The sequence below is a fragment of the Panthera leo genome, chromosome F3 (assembly GCF_018350215.1).
Source record: "Panthera leo isolate Ple1 chromosome F3, P.leo_Ple1_pat1.1, whole genome shotgun sequence".
Taxonomy (NCBI): domain Eukaryota; kingdom Metazoa; phylum Chordata; class Mammalia; order Carnivora; family Felidae; genus Panthera; species Panthera leo.
Window position 1 is genome coordinate 24,776,960 of NC_056696.1, and position 17,954 is coordinate 24,794,913.

The following is a 17,954-nucleotide window of genomic DNA, read 5'->3' on the forward strand; positions in this document are numbered from 1 at the left end:
CTCCCCTGCTCTTTCACTCTCAAAAAAATGAGTAAACATTAAACAACACTTATTTTTTTAATATTTTTTAAAAAGCACTTTTATATACATTAACTCATATGATCCTCACAATATCCATAGGCAGAAGGGAAAGCAGGTATCTTCCCCACTTCACAGATGAGGAAACTGAAGATTTAAAAAAGACACGTGACCACCTTGGGAGCAATCCGGCTCATTCCTAGTTTGGGGGTCAAGTGACCGCATCAGCTAATCAATGTGTGGCATTGACTTATTTGCACTTACCAAGCTTAGTCCAAACGGTGCAAGCACAGTTTGCTAACATCCTAAAATTATGCCCAACAAAAAACGATTAGCATAATGCTGACCAATGCAGAAAAGTGGTTTCCTACCCTTCTATTTTTTGGTCAGAAATATCAAATATAATTGTTAAGTACTAAAATATTTTTAAAGCATTAAAAGAAGCACACCAATCAATTAACTATATAGGAAAACTGAAGGAATTTTAAATGTGAAATATTGGAGCCTAAACAATAATCGTCCTTCATGGTACAAGCAGCCGGACAGAGAAAACACAATAGATATTACTTTTAATAAGCAAGGATCACTAAATACTGCCATGGCCATTCCCCTCAGATGTGCAAAATGAGAGAGTGATGTCAGGAACATGCCTTGAAGCCTTCCTAATACTACTTCTTAAGCAATCTGGTTTATATACAACCCTAAACTTCAGGGGACACAGAGAAGAAAGACTCCCGGGCTTCTACAAGTTTTCATGGCGGGGTTCTAAAGACGGCTCTGACGGTGGGGTCCTGATGAGAGCCCCACACTCAGTGAATGAGTGCATGTTGTATCCTAGGCGCCACACCAAGTACCTTACATACAAAACTCCTTCACTAATCACAGTAACCCCATCAGGAAGGAAGGTAGTGCTGGTGTCCTTCCAACAGGTAAGCAAGTCAGACTTAAAGAGGGTTGGTGACTTCATGGCTCAGGCCCACACAGCTCACATGTGGCAGGTATAAGTTCTGAATTCAGGTCTGCCTGGTTCCAGAGCACAGCTGCGTGCTCTCTCTCTCTCTTAGTTGAAGTATAGTTGACATACAATATTATGTTAGTTTCAGATGTACAGCATAGTGATTTGACAATTATATACACTATGAAATACTCACCATAATAAGCGTAGTTACCATCTGTCACCATACAAAGCTTTTACATTATCGACTAGTGGCCCTTCACCAGTGCTCTGGGACCTCCCTCAACCAGAGCTCCTGCTGAAAATATCTGCAGAAAGGAAGAGCAACCAGGAGGTGCCAGCTCCCCCCAAGGCTCCAACTGAGAAGAAAGAACCATGGGTGAATTCCCCATCCGGGCCTTGATGGCTCTGGGCCTTATTAAAACCTGGTTATGTCATGGGCACCTGGGGGGCTCAGTCGGTTAAGCATCTGACTTCAGTTCAGGTCATGATTTCATGGTTCGTGAGATGAGTCCCACACCAGGTGAGCTCGAGCGCTGCTTTGGGTAAAAAACACGAGCCCCACTTTGGTTGAGCCCTGCTTCTTTCTCTCTCCCCACCCCCTCCCCTTCATGGGATTCTCTCTCTCTGTTTCTGCCCCTCGCTCACTTGCGCCCTCTCACTCTGTCAAAACAAAACAAAACAAAACAAAACAAAACAAAACAAAACAAACTTGGCTAAGTCGTTTTTAAAATAGATATGCTCATTGTGTTGTGTCATTCGGGGGGGTCAACATGTGGATACAAAACAGCAAATGTCTTCCGTGTGCTTCACAAACTAACCAAATGCTTCCGGTTTCCTGAATTTTCTATTTAGGAGTCTCAGCTCAACAAACAATTTCAAGTGCTGCAGTCTTAATTGGAAATGTCACGAGTACAAAGCATTTTATTTTAAGCCAATATCTAATCCAGTTTCGATTATTTTTACTTAAATCCATTAAATGGTCTTTTGTTAGATAAAAATTGCCCACATATTCTAGCTTCATCACCAGCAGCGACAGAAGTTACTGGCATGACAAGGGTACATAACTAGGGAAGAGTGTGAACAGGAAGGTTCTAGAGAGACTCCGCTGATATTACTGAGCAAAGACATCCTACTTTTAGCAGGAAAGTCTGGTTTTGGGTTTTCCAGTTTTCTTTAGAATTATGAAACTGGAAAGACTCGGCCTTAGCTTCACTTTTATAAAAGAGGAGAATGGATATTGAAATCAGCAGGAAACAGAATCAAGGAAAAAGCTGAACTGCTCAATTCTGTGGCGAAAGGATCAAACAGACAGAAAACGTCTGGGAAGGTTACGTGGGATAAGATTAACCGTGTGGAAATGAATTCCAATGAACGGACCCCACGTGGGCACAAGCAATGAAATGCTAGAAAGTGTAGGGTAAGGAGTCCGTGAGGATGAAAATACATTGAGAACCACCGACAACACAGCATCCCAGCCCCTTAGAAGTCACGCCCTGCAGGGCGGAAGGGAGAAGATGGCTTTGAGGAACCCCAACCACAGGGACACAAGCCGCAGCCACATCGGTGGCAAGGCCCAGGTATTTCTACAATGTTAAGCCAAAAGGACCAGTGGTGAATGACGTGATTCTCTCTTCACAGGACTCACCGAGCCTCCTCCCAGGTGGCGTCTTTTATCTCATGCTGTAAGCTTGCCCTACCTTTTATTCCCTCCTTCCTCTGTTTTTACTCTTTTTTAAACCAAAGACGGTTCCTAAATGGTGCAAGTTAATCACAAAAATGACACAGTTGAGGGAAAAACAAGCAAAGACATGATAAAGTCAGGCTTTGAATAATTATATAAAAGAGGCCTTCCGAAGATGCAGGAGATCCTAAAAAATAAAATGTGAAAAGACATTTTAATTTAGGCCGTGTGTGTGTGTGTGTGTGTGTGTGTGTGTGTGTGAGATAGAGAGAGGGGGAGAGAGAGAGGTTAAAATTGTGGTAGTGGTAAACTAGGAAAACATTAGATCTTAACCAATTGTTTTCTTTTACATGAGTGGAACTAGCAACCAGACTGAGCCTCCGAGAGCAGTGATGCCAGCAACTGGGACAAACCGTGTCAAAGAGGGGTTAAAGGCAGTGAACAGGGACAGGGAAAAGGCCAAGACATCCAACCATAAAATTTCTTGTGTCTCTAACATGACAATTATAAGTTTTAACTGCTGTTGTCTAAAATATAGCTCTATAATCACAGGCCTGTGGGTTCCATGTTTATTCTCTCTCTCTGTGGCCTACAGATTTAATTTGTTTAGTTTGTAGGGAAACAGAAGACTTACAGAGAGAGAGAGAGAGAGACAGAGAGAAGAGAGAAACCACCCGCTCTTCAAAGTTCTCTGGAACCTGAGAACCAAGCTCGGCTTGCTGCCTTGTCCACAGTGAGCCTAACTGAGATTTCGTCTCTGGACAGGACATGGCAGGCACACCTGGGGCTGGTTAGGCTGCAGGGCCTTTCTGACAGGAAAGAAGGCATCTGTTAGCACATACACAGAGGAAGCCTGACTTGAAGTCTGCAGGACATTTCACCCAATGAGCAGAGGATGATGCAGACCCCAGAAAGCCCAGTTTTTGACAAGCTCTCTGAAGCCAGGGTGCCTAAGACCCATGCCTGCCAGGCCTCCCATCCCCCACTCCCGCCCTCCTCCTTCCTAGACTGTCCTCCCCTCACCCCACCCTGTGTCGTGCTGCCACCTTTCCATTCAGGTCCTCGTCCCTTTCCTCACTTCACCTCCAGTTTAGCCTCTTCCCTCTCCCACACCCCAGTCTGCTCCTTTCCAGAGCATTCACCCCTCAGCTGTCCATCATCTTGCTAAAGTATAGATCCGGCCCTGCCACTCTGCTTAAGGCCCTTCAACGACTATCCGGCATTCAGGGCTGAGCAAACTCCACAACATAGCATTCCAGGCTCTCAGTGACGTGGCTGAGCCTTTCTCTCTGGCCTCCTTTCCTGTCACCTTCCCAGAACCAGGCGTCCGTCCTTCCCTCTTCCCCATGCTGAGCCTCACACAGTGGTCTCCCTTCCAGCCTCTGTGCTTTCCTCCACCCTGTGCTCCCTGTCTCCAGCACCTACTCAGTTGTTAACTCTCCACTAAAGAGTCCTCTCTTCTATGCAGCCCTCCTGGAGTGCCCGCGCCCGACCTTCCACTTGACTTACATGATCCCCTCTGGGGTTCCCCTAACACACAGATCTTTTGCATGGCACTAATCATACTTACCTCAATATATTGTAATCAGTTTAAGTTTCTGTCTTCCCTACTACCTGTAAGTTCTTTTAGAACAAGGCTGGATTCCCAAGACTTAACATGGTGTTTGACATAACAAAGGTCTTTGATGAAAAAATGAATACTACTGAAGCCTAGTTTAGCTGACTCAAACAGATGACAGAATCATACAAACAAGCATACAACAACAGCAGCAAGGAAGTTCATACTGAATGTGTTTACTAGCAGAGGACCCAGAAACTGCCAAAAACTCCAGACTCCAAATCAACTCTGGAGATAGCCACACCCATCAGCAACCCAAACTTGAGCTAGCTGAGCTTTTCCAATGGAATGAGGCAACATTTGGTATCTTCCCTCCATTTAACCAATACTTTCCTTGCTCTGTTTACAGAAAAATTTTTTTTTCCATATCATGAGATAGGATATCATGGTATCCCATAGTGTAACATGGTAGAAAGGTTAATGTCTTGCTATGGCATATTTTAACATAAAATGTGTAAGACAGTCACTATGAGATTCTAACTATTTAGAAGGGGGAGGTGTAAAACGAACAGACGCCATGGACAAAGGAAACTAAAGTAAGACAGGGCAGTGACAAATTTCAGCGAAGCACGGAAGGAGAAAAGCACAGTATTTGCCATATTGCTCTCCATTTCTTTCTAAATTTAAAACTTCAAGAAACTTTCTCTTTATAATTTCACATAAATAATAAAATACATTTACAATATTGACTTAACAGAACGTATACTTTAAGTATCAGGAGTCAATGTCCCTCTTATATTTATACTATTATGTACTTGCTGCAGGTAGACACATTATTTGGAACCAGCTGAGTGTCCCCTGAATTGGTGAACTGAACTGGATATTTTAATTACATGCTAAATATCTCTGACGCAGATCCCAAGAGATTTGCAAAGCAGTGAAAGGATCCAGCGTTATAGCGCTATCTCAGGCAACTGAAATGGACTGTATTTTCTTGGTTGGGGTAGGCTGCCATATTAGTGGATTGTTTTAGAAACATGTTCCCAGGGTCAAAATGAAAAAGAGGAGTTGATTCACTTACAGATGGCTGCTAAATTTTGAAATTTACTTTCTAAAGCCTAAATTCAACATTCTGCTAGACAAAAATAATGCAACCCACGGGCCTGTTTTCCTAGATGGAAACATGGATGACCAACTGTAAACCAAGGGCTCCTCTACGGCTTATCTCCTTAAAATTCTAAAGTCCTGCCCCTGAGCTTCCCAACCACACACAGTTGTAACATTTGCCAATGCTTTATAACTTGTGCCTTGCCTTTCTTTCTTCACCATTCAGCAATGAGACAAGTATAATGGGGTCTACTCCTTTTAAAAGGCACTGGGGAATGGTCTAGTTAATTCACTACTGTGAGTTTTTTTCTTAAAATGAATAATCACTACCTTTGTTTGTGCCCTGCTTTGTTCCAGAAAGAATGTTAAGAGAGCTGTAATCATTACCTAATTGATTTTTCTCGCTCCCACACGCCCCTCCTCTTCTTTATAAGCTAACATCTTCGTGCTCATTGCATTTTAAATAAGGAGCAACCCATACATTCATATTTGTCAGGACAAAATTAGTCTCCCAAAAAGGGACGAAGCTTGATCCATTCATTCAACAAACATTTGTTGAGTTTCTGCCAACTAGATGGCCACGGTTCACACTTGGCCAACCTTTTTGTCCAGTGGGAGATACAAACAAGTAAACAGACCATTACAACAGAGTGAGGTGAATGCATGACAGAGAATTAGAGGATGCTCTGGAACGTGCAGAGGGAGTATTTCCTCCAAACGTGGGAGATCAGAGAAGCTGCCCATAAGTGAAGTTAGCTGAAAACTTGAGGAACTAATTGAAGGCAACATGGATAGCAATATCACCAAACCACCAGGTAGAGTCAAGCCAAACAGTGGATCCAAGTGAGAGATGACTTCTCGATTCAGATGTGACAAGTGCTTATCTTGCCACTGTGCCCATATTGGCCCACAGACTGGCCACAATTCATCCTAAACACTAGGTTCTATAACAGATTTCCGGTTCCCTTTTTTTCTAAATATATTCTGCTTTCTCCTGTCTTAATTTGTTATCTTAACCAGCCTCCCAGATACCAAGCATTTCAACTCAACCCAACAAGGGCCTATGTGGGAGGCACGGTGATAAATACAGGACATAAGGAAGGGAGGAACTGGGGCCCCACCACAAGGACCGCATAACCACAGACGCATAAAACTGAGAAAAGTCATGTGACCACCCAGTGACCATTCCACACCCCACAAACCTTGCTGAGGTGACCTACCACTACCAATCCTGTTTATGAAACAAATATCCCCACTTTGAATTTATCACTAGGTTTGATGCATTTTCTGTGCCCTCCATCTGTCATATTGCAAAGACAGCAGACTACACTCCTGACGCCAAAGCCCCTTCCCTGAGAGTTGGATCCTTATCCTCTGTCCATTTGAGTATTCGTCCTAAAATGGTACATTTCCTGCTTCCAGAGAATACTGATCTTCTCTCCAATCATTTCTACATATCACTGTCCATATAAAACCGCAATACTGAGACCAAAGAAAAATAACCAGTTTTGACCATTTGCTCTTCCAAAAATCACTGAACATTCTACAAGCTAATTGAATGGTTGGATGAAATGACTTTTTAATGTCCCTTCCAATCCTGAGGTTTTATGATTCTATGACATAATTGGAGCCACTACTCCTTGAGGGCTCTAGCTAAGAAAAGTTATCCTCGGCTAAGAAGTTATTGTAAAGGGAAAATGGGGTCAGTATTTCAATAATATTTGGTTTTTCAAAGTTTTCCAACATAACTTCACTGTCAACAGGCAAAGCTGCAGCCACATGTAGAAGTAAACCCGGCCCGGGCCATATTCTGTTGTATATTTTACAACCAAAGGCAGAGGGTTTTACTTCAAAAGATCAACGAAACATAAAATTTAACACACAAACCAAAAAAGAATGTTCTGAATGTTTTGGATTGTATGATACTTCCCATCTGAGGGTGCGGAATTATTTTTGCTATCCTTTCCAAATTGAATCTTAATTGTGTTTTGCGATCTGAGTACTAGAAAATACAAAAATTGTGCTCAGTCTTTTAGGCTTTTTGAATAATCTTTTTAGACATATAATGAGAGCTACGCCCACCCTCGTGTGCTACATAATCTCATACGTATCTTTGGTGCACCATACTTCATACATCCAAAATGGAGAATTTATCAATCAGATACATATCTTCCCAACAAGTATGTCAATTTGTGGTTCAAATTATCATTCAGGATGTAAAGAAGAGAAAGTCCCATCACTCAAGTCCTGCACCACAGATAGTATCTAAGCAAAAAGCACACCATAAGCATAAGTACACCATAAGCATCTTTGGTCTTCTGAGCTGATGTTCTCTTCCACTATTATGGAAATGGTCTGAAAGTTCCAGGCAGCTCCTGACAGCAAGAGATTAACCAACTGGGTTCGAATCCAACCTCTACCACTTCCTAGCTATGTGACCCAAAAATCAATTTAACTTCTCTAGACATTAGTTTCCTTATGGGGGGAGGGGGAAAGATATCACAACACCACCTTCCTCATAAGATTATTGACATACTTCAGTAATACCCTCACCTCCATCTCTAGTTCACCCTAACACTGGTTGCTTTGGAGAATTTTGGAAGGGCTACTGGAATGTAGGAAAACAAATATGGAGAAGCCACTCAGTCCTCAAAAGAAGGGTTTGCAATTCCTATGGCTCAATTGGTTGAGTAGCATTTAATTAAGTCTGGAATTCCAAGGACAAAAACAGAGCTTCCCAACAGGACACCAAAGACAAGGAAACACGTGGGATCAGAGTTGGAAAGTTCCTAAGAACATGCTCTTGAGGTCTGGGAGGGTAGCCACAAATCACACTTTGTTGCAATGGAGAAGGGACAGATTCTTCTATCCACTCTAAGAAATCTTTTCACATTGTCTCCCTCTCGATATTTCAGCTCTACTGCTAAATCCATGGTGAACCAACTCTGAACTCTGTATACATTTGAGCACACTGAGAGCGAGGAGAGAAGAGAGGCAGAGTCTGGCAACAGAAAGTGAGTGAGAATCACGACATAACTATGAACATCTCAGCGAACCATACCTTGTGTGTCTGGGGCCTATAGAGTTAACCCCTCCATTTTCCCCTGACTTATTCATTCGTTGCTGTTGTGTTTGGCTGAAAACTAAAACTGTCACCCAAGTAACATTGGTCTCCTTAGAAAGACAGGAACAACACAGCATCAGGAAACATAATGACCCTGTGAAAGGCAGCTGGTTTAGAACTTGTGAATCATTTTGAAATACGCAGACAAGCCACACCACATCAATACCACATGTAAATAAGACGCACACAACCCCCCAAAATAAAGTGAAGACTTGCCAGAACTCTGGTTCTGCTTTCCCTGTCAGGTCTGCTGGGGAGGCACCGAGTGCTTTTGAAAATCATATTCCGAGTAAGGTGCCTGTTAGACAAGTGAAGACCTCTGGTCTTCAAACAGAAGATTCCTACCTTTCCAGGCCACACCCGCAGATGTGACTAACGGTTCACTGCCCTACTGGGAGGTACCTCGGTCCCAAGTACAGAGCAGGAAAGGCCCGAGTTGAGGTAGCTGGGGACGCCCGAAGCAATGAACACCCGTGTCAGCAGACTAGCGGACCCGGAGCAGAGGAAATCACGGCTGCTGGCCATTCTGCCTTAAACTCAGGGAGTTATAAGTTAACGTGTTGCCTCTGGTCTCGACGTGAGGCTCTGGGCACTTTGGTTTCCTGTCCTCCTTCACATCCCGCCTTTGCTGCTCAAACACTGAATTCTGTGAAACCCAAAGCCAGTAGAGATTGGATACAAGTGCCCAATCTTCATTGCTCTCAAGTCCATCCCCTATGAAGGCTGAGTGCAGCTGGCCTGAGGCCAGGTGAGACCATACTTCATCCCCTCTCTCCAGCCTACCGTGATCTTCTTTCTCAAGGCTTTTTGTATCACCTCTCACTGCTGTCTCTTGAGGATTACTTCTATCTCCAGATCAAGAATTCCTTCGTTCTTCCACATGTTGGTATTTGCTGGAGTAGCGATCCTTGTCGCCAAGCTTTCCATTTCTCACGGGGATGTGCCGAAGGAGCCATTAGGTGATAATAGATAACTCACATGATCTCAACCAAGATTTTAGAACCTTGGTGGAAAAAAGTCTTGTTTATGGAAGCAGTGACTCTCCAAAGAGCCAGCACTCTGTGCACGCTACATATGAAGTCGTGGACACTAAGTGTGCATTTGTCTCCTCGCGGGCTGCAGAAAGGAGGTAACAGTGGGAAATCTGCCACCACCTCCCCCCGTAGGCAGCAGATCAGGAATGGTCTGTGCCCTGAGCATCCTGGATACGTGGTAGAGGTACAGGAGGAGAGGGGCTCTCAGCATCAACAGGGAGAGGACAGGGAGAGAAAAAGGTGCCATATGGGCAAAACTGCTTATGGCTATCTGCACAGAGTGCTGTTTTCTGGTCCTTGTTACTGCGTGTCACTTTCGGCCACTCCACCCCCACTCTCTTTGCCAAAAGCCTCAACATTTCTAAGAGGTTCTGAATTATTGACAAACCTAGGGAAGATGCTTTGGAAAACATTAAGTACAAAAACAGACCTGAACAGCTAGTGCAAACACTCGGTCATTGGCAGTTTCCTTTTGAAGGCCAAAAGAGAAGAAGACGACGAAGGAAAGAAAAAAAAAAAAAAAAAAAAAAAGGCTGCCTCTGCTAAATAATAATGATATTCACAGAACAAGAGACTCTGCAGCTCCAAAGTTCACAGTGTCTCCAGCTTTACTCACCCCTAGCCATCTTGCTCCTTTATTGGCAGCCTGTTGAATCTGGACTCTTTTGAGGGTGACATGGTAAACAGCTCCTTCCTCTACCTCTTCACCCCAGTCCTGAATCGAGCTCTGCCAGGGGATGGGATAAAGAGAAAGAAAAAGAGTATTTTTTTTTTTCCTCTCTGCTAACCACAATCTATCCCAGCTGCTTTACTGCTTACACCAGCACTCAGGGCACAAGACGGGCTGTTCAAAATAAATATTACAATCAGAGCAATACAAGACACATTGCGATAGAAGGAATGCTGAAATTTTCTTGGACCCCAGCCCTTTCCTGTGGTATCAAGATCCCTGGACTTTTCCATGTAGTTATTTTTCCTACACTCACTCACACAACTTAGGGGGTTTTCTTAAGTCTTTTTTCCCCCCTCCTTCTTTAAGACACTATGATTTAATCCTGATTAACACCTCCCCCCACTTAAGTGAAAAGAAAAATAATTCGTTGGTACAAAGTCTGTACTACTTTTATAAGTGGCTCAGTTACTTGAGCATACTACATTTTAAACTCAGGCACAAACAAGTGTCTAAAACGCCAGGAGCCCTGACTCCCTTGGAAGTGAAACGCTCCCCGTGTCTTTTTCTCCTCTTGCTGTGCTGGGACCCAAAAAGTTAGCGGGGTTGGAGGTAAAAAGTGTTTATTTCCGGAAAAGAATCTGGCAAGTGCAGAAAAAGCAACACATCATCATGCAGCCGCAAGTAAAAGGCGTGCGCGACCCCCTGGACTTCCACGTCCCCAGCTACAGCCCGAGTGGTGTTAAAGAGCCGCCGGGGCGCGGGAGCGCTCCCGGGTTCACCCCGACTAACAGTCCTCTGTCCTTAAAAGTTTCCCTTTCCCGACAAACATCTGCCCCAGACACACCAGAGGCAACTGCCGACAAAGTAGGTGTCGTTGAAAAGAAGACACGCCGAGAGGAAAGCGTACAAAGCGGAGCGAGGCAGCCTCAGCTCCCAAGTAGGGGATCGGATGGCCCCGTCCGCTCCGACAGAGTCCAAAACACACCCGGAGAAAGCGGCAGAAGATTCCCCACCAGAGAAGCCTCGGGAGAAGGCAGAGCTCTCTTTACCATTTTAGCTTGCCAAAGCAATTTCATTCTCAGTTTTCTCTTCGGTCCGCGGCCGCGGCATCCTGCGCCCCGCTCCGGGCCCAACGCGGTCTCGGCCGGCGCGCCCGCCGCGCCCCCAGCCCCACCGCCCGCGCGCCCGCCGCGCCCCGAGCGAGCACAGACCCGCGCGCTGCACCCGCCGCCGCCGCCGGTGCGCGCGACTCGGGCCACAAAGGGAGCGCGGCGAGCGAGGGCGCCGCAGACTCCTCCCCGCGCCGCTCCGCCGCTCCGTGATGTCAGGCTTTCCTGTTTGTGCTCCGAGCACACTCTCCCTTTCTCAAATCCCATGCATAAAGTTAGCATGCAGTAGTTTCTCCGGCCCAGAAGGCGATCGGGACACAAGCCTTTCAAGGTGCTCAGGTTTCCTAGACGGTCACCAGGTGCCAAGAAAGCACCGTGCGCGGTGTGTGTGTTGGGGGGGGGGGGGGGGGGTGTCCGAGTGTGTGTCCTCTTCCTTTGCTAAGAGATAAAGGGGGAGCGGGCAGAGCCAAAAGGATGGGAGGAGAGGGTCGGGAAAACTTTTGTTACCTACTGAATTTAGGTTAAATCAGAGCTGCCCCCAAAGAGAGGGGCAGTACTAGAAGCCAGGAAGTTTTTCATTAGGGCAAAAAAGAAACGGTCAGAGGATATTCCAAAACCCATGCCCAGGGGCCCTACCCGGTCGCGCATCAGCACGCTGCCAACAGGAAATTGCTCTGGACTTCTTTCTGCCACCCATTATGATAAGGCTCATCCACAGTAACTGGCCATCGTGGGTGGGAAGGGGACAAAGCAGAATAGGGTTTTGCTGGGGCTGACAGCGCGGAAAGTGGGCCATCAGTGGCCCTGGAGGTTCTGTGAGTCTTTGTGAGACAGCCATCCGTTGAGTTGTCCCAACTGTAGGGACACAGCGGGATAGTAACAGCAAGGACAGAGCCCTTCACGAGGAGACTGTTAGAGGGAGTTTTGTCATAACAGAAAGATCTACTACCAGGACAAAAGATTATAACATCTCTTAGATCCAGTTTTAATAAATCAACAGCATAATACCAGATGATAATGTAATCAAAATGGCACGTGACAGAATTCCATGCCAATTCCAAAAAAAAAAAAATCCTCAGAGCTCACATCTTATACTAGTTGAATTTAATCACCTTTCAATTTGTTTTTAAAGACCTCTCACTAATTGCCATGCTAAGGCATAAGGCTAGGATTTGGTTCATAATAAATATATCATGAACTGCAAAGCTAGAGAGTCATGTGTACCGATGTTCCCAGGAGAACAGAATAAATGACAGTGAAAACACATCAAGGAGAAACAAAAGGATTTGGGACATTCAAGAACATCTTGAAGTCACTCAGCCAAGTTCCTCTTATACAACGAGAACCTACCCAGCTCAGTAACTGTGGAGACAGTGAATGCTCTTTTTATGAAACTGAAGTGATTGTTTCTATAATTTAAAAAAAAAAAAAAAAAAGGAACAGCACATAGACCAGATCCTCCTTGTGATCAGCAGGATAGAGTGTCCCCAGTGTCTAGAGGAAAATCATGTGGACGCCCTACCTGCCCCTCCTCCTTATGCCATCCTCAGGCCCCTGGTCCACCCTTAGAGGACCTACCTATTCCGTGATCTCAAAGACCTCAAGATGCACCTGAGGACAGTTAAGCCAGCCATTAGTTAATTTCACCACTACTGTAACCTGATTTGGGCTGTAAATTTGGAGATTACTGAAAAATTTTCACTTCAGGGACATCAAGCAGTTTCTCAGCCTTGCCTGTCCCGTGCAGCCTTCCCAGACAGGGCAGCTTATAATTCATAATGCTCCACTCCGGTTTCAGATCTTGTCACCCTCTTCTCCACCAATTCCCTGGCTGGCCACCTGGTGTATAGAGTGAAAACACAGGCTTCAAGGCAAGTGGATCCAGCTTCAAATCCACACTTACGTCGAGAGTGAAGTTGGAGGCACCTGGGTGGCTCAGTCGGCTAAGCATGCAACTCTTGACTTCAGCTCAGGTCATGATCTTACAGTTCGTGGGTTCGAGCCCTGCATCAGGCTCCTCACTGACAGTGCAGAGCCTGCTTGGGATTCTCCCTCTTCCTCTCTCCACCCCTTCCCTGCTTGTGCTCTCTCGGAAAAGAAACAAAAAGAAAAGAAAGAAAAAGAAAAAGAATGACCTTGGGCGCTACCTCCCTGAGCCTTAGTTTCCTCATCTGTAAAAAGGGACAAACATCTACCTCCTCACAGAGTTCGAAAAAGGATTAAATGAAATATGTATGCAAAGTATCTAGCAAATGGTAAGTAATCAAAAAGTTCTATTCCCTTATTATTGCATTTCTTCCCAAACTGTATTTTTTTCCAGACTCACTGAAAAGTTATATATGTATGCAGTGTGGGGAACCCTGAAATCATGTCTTCTTACTAAATTGCATTATAATTTCAGAGAGGTTTTCCAAGAATAACTTTTTATTTATATCTGATAATGTATGTGATGTTGTTCAAATGCTTAACCACACACACACACACACACACACACACACACACAGGTCTGGTTATACTAGATAGTGCATTAAGTGTTGCATTTTACAATTTTTAAAATATTCATTTAAAAATATTTCACCTGTAGGCAGCTCAGACAGTATTACCTTATTACACATACCTTTGGGTTAAAATACTCCTGGCAAATATGTGGGAAGGATAAACCAGTAAGCCATTTATAATTAAGTTTGAATTTATTTACCAGATTAGCTTGCCCATGATCTGGCAGGGTCCTAGAGGACAGGTCAAGTTTTGTTAAAAGGAGATCAGCAATGTTCTGTAATTTTCAGTGTATGAGTCTTTCATCTCTTTGGCTTAGTTTATTCCTAAGTTTTTATTCTTTTTGATGCTATTGTGAATGGGATTATTTTCTTAATTTCATTTTTGGACTGTTGGTTGTTCTTATATAGAAATGCAATTGATTTTTATACACTAATCTGGCATCCTATAACCTTATTGAATTCATTTATTCTAAAAATTCACTTGTGGACACAAATAAACGAAAATACATCTTGTGTTCATAGATTTGAAAACTTAATTATTGTTAAAATATCCATACTACCCCAAGAAATCTACAAATTCCATGCAATCCCTAACAAAAATGCAATAGCATTTTTTACAGAAATAGAAAAAAAAAATCCTAAAATTCATATGGAACCAGAAAGGACACTGAAAAGCCAAAGCAATCTTGAAAACAAAGAACAAAGTTGGAGGTGTCACATTTTCCAGTTTCAAAACATATTAATAAGCTATAGTAATCAAAACAGTGTGGAACTGGTATACGACAGACAAATAATGGACCAATGGAATCTAACAGAGAGCCCAGAAATAAACCCACACATATACAGTCAAGTGATCTTTGAAAAGGGTGCCAAGAACAAACAATGGGGAAAGGACAGTCTCTTCAACAAATGGTTCTGGGTAAACTGGATATCCACTAAACTCCTAGAATGCATAGAGGAAAAGCTTCATGACATTGGTCATGGCAATGGTTTCATGGATATGACACCAAAAGCACAGGCAACAAAAATGAAAATAGATGAGCAAGACTAGATCAAACTAAAAAGTTTCTATACAGCAAAGGAAACAATCAACAGAATGAAAAGGCAACATATCATATAGAAGAAAATATCTGCAAACAACATAGCTGATAAGGAGTTAAAATCCACAAGAAATAAGAAACTTCTACAAATCAACAAAACAAACAAATAAAATAATCCAATTTAAAAATGTCCAAAGGACTTGAATAAACATTTCTCCAAAGAAGAGATACAAATGGCCAACAGACATATGAAAAGATGCTCAACATGACTAATCATCAGGGAGACGCAAGTCAAAACCACAATAAGATATCACCTCACACCTATTAGGTGGCCATTATTCAAACAAACAAAGAAAAAAAACGTTGGCTGGGATGTGGAGAAAAGGGAAACTTTGTATACTGTTTGTAGGAATATAAATTGGTACAGCCATTATGGAAAACATTTCAGAGTTGACTCGATAAACTAAAAATAGAACTACCTCATGACCCAGCAATCCCACCCCTGGGTGTTCATCCTAAATAACTGAAACCAGGATCTCAAAGAGACATTTGCATTTCCACGTTCATTACAGCACTATTCATAATAGCCGAGACATGGAAACAACCTAACCGTCCATCAATGGATGGATGAATGAAGAAAATGTGATATGTATATACCTACAACAGAATATTACTCAGCTGTAAAAAAGGAGGAAATCCTGTCATATGCCTACAACATGGATGGACCTTGAGAACATAATGCTAAGTGAAATAAGCCAGTCACAGAAGGACAAGTACTGCATGATTTCACTTACGTGAGCTATCGAAAATAGTCAGACTCCTAGAAGCAGAAAGTAACGGTGGTTCTTGTCAGCGACTGGGGGAAGGGAGAAATAGGGAGTTGCTGTTCAATGTGTATAAAGTTTCAGATATTCAAGATGAAAAAGTTCTGGAGATCTACTGTATAACATTGTGCTTACAGTTAACATTATGTACACTTAAAAATTTGGTGTGTGATCTATCCTTAAAGCATAGGATACTGCTAGGAATAGTTGCCTATTTGGTTGCCTATTTCTGTTGCCATATTTGGTGGTCACTGATAAGTCCGTAGCAATACAAGGATTCTAGGATGTCACAGGAGAGAAGGAAGATATATAGAAGAACGCCAAATTGGAGGACGAAACTTGCTTACTTTACAGTTTCACCAGAGCCAATAGAGAGCCGGTTAAGAGCAAATATAAGCAGGGGCACCTGGGAGGCTCAGTCAGTTAAGCGTCCAACTTCAGCTCAGGTCATGATCTCATAGTTCATGGGTTTGAGCCCCCCATCAGGCTCTGTACTGGCAGCTCAGAACCTGGAGCCTGCTTCAGATGTGTGCTCGCTCTCTCTCTCTCTCTCTCTCTCAAAAATAAATAAACATTAAAAAAAGAGAGCAAATATAAGTAGCAGATTCTTTAAGAGAATGTATCTACAAGTGGAAATACGTAGTTTACATATTCTCTTCATTCATGTATCTATTCACTGGCCTCTCTGACACCACACTTTCCTAGATTTTATTCTACCTCTCTGGCTGCAAGAAAAAGTGAAAAATACAAAAGCTATGTATACTTACATAGGCAGCATGCCACAGAGTAATACTTATGTGCCTGGCTAAATGAGGGGGCATCTGAGAGTCAGAGTTTGAATCTGAGTTCTAGAAGCTTCCAACCAAGTGTCTGACCCTCACTTCTCACAGCATGAGTGTCCTCATCTGTCCCCTTCAAGCTCATCATGAGTGTTAAATAAACTATACTACGTAAAACACCTAACATAATAAACCATGCTGTATAAAACACCTAATCGAGTTCTTGGGATATAAGAGGCCTTGAATAAAAATGCATCTCCTTCCCTCCCTACCCCCCACATGTTCCTGGCATGTTCTTTACAAGTTTGCTTGTTTCCTTGTTTTCTTGGATAATAAGTTGTAATGCATGACAGAAAAATAAAGGCAGTGCAAGTATAATGGACATTGTACGTGGAAATAAGTACTGACACACTTGTCTTGAAACTGGCAATATCAGCATAAGATGGTAAGAAATGGGAAGGCCTTGGTTTTGTCCTCAAAGTCAATGCCAGACTATAATGTCCTATGACCAGTCAAAAGTTTAGGGGTGCCTGGGTGGCTCAGTCAGTTGAGCATCCGACTTCAGCTCAGGTCATGATCTCGCAGTTTGTGAGTTCGAGCCCCACGTCAGGCTCTGTGCTGACAGCTCAGAGCCTGGAGCCTGCTTCGGTTTCTGTGTCTCCCTCTCTCTCTGCCCCTCCCCGCTCATGCTCTGTCTCTCTCTCTCTCTCTGTGTCAAAAATAAAAAATAATAATAAAACATTAACAAAATTTTTTTTTAAAGTTTAGAGGAAAAACAGTCCTAAGAAAACAATAACAACAACAACAAATATGGGAAGAAAACTAAAAAGTGAGAGGTCAGGATTCTCCTTCCACACCTTAGGAGTGCTGGGTGCTTATCACCTCTACTTGCCCACAGCCCTTACCTAAACAGATGAGTTTGAGAACCTTTCCCACTTTTGAGCAAAATCGATAATAGCCATTGTGCAATAGTTTATTTACAAACCATATCTTCCGCAATATGTAGTTCCCTAAAACTTTTTGGTAGGGGACATAAACACACGAATCTGCCAACTCTTGACTCCTTTCCTCCAACAACATCTATGTATTGTCAAACTGCAGACACCTTAATCCTTTCAACATCCCTATGAAATGCTTCTTCCTCTTCTCCAGTCTCGCAGGCTGTGTTGTTCATCAAAGAACTTTCCATAGTCATCTCCCCATAATCAGCAGGGTATCCTGCTATGGTTGTTCCTAGCTCTGCTAACCGGTGTTGCCCCATTCACCTACTCTTTGCTTGAGCTTTCAACCTTGCCTTGCAAAGGGTAAGAACCGGTCATGCTTGGTCAAAGATGATTTGCTTCCATTTTCTGAGGTCCCCAAGTAATTTTACTAATTATCATAGAGATACCATAAGTTAAAATTTTCAATGCTCTGTTATTAGGTTTTCTTATTTAGGCAAGTGAATTACAAGCTAGTTTTAGACAGACTCATTACAACTAAAGAAGAGGCTGCCATAGGAGGCAGAAAAGTGGAGACAGAAGAAACACAAACAAATAGCACAAGACAGAT

General features: G+C 43.2%; 1 protein-coding gene across 5 annotated transcripts in view; it reads right to left on the reverse strand.

The window, feature by feature from the left end:
* RGL1 (ral guanine nucleotide dissociation stimulator like 1) overlaps positions 1-17,954 on the reverse strand; it is a 254,758-nt gene that overhangs the window by 112,771 nt on the left and 124,033 nt on the right. For 3 of the 5 annotated variants that reach the window (XM_042924546.1, XM_042924547.1, XM_042924548.1), the window contains one exon: positions 10,097-10,207. The exons of 1 other annotated variant lie outside the window; for it this stretch is intronic. In XM_042924546.1, the coding sequence (XP_042780480.1) occupies positions 10,097-10,207 (111 nt within the window). Of the gene's footprint in view, positions 1-10,096; positions 10,208-11,202; positions 11,300-17,954 lie in introns of those variants that run through there. One more of the 5 variants, XM_042924549.1, reaches the window with a different exon arrangement.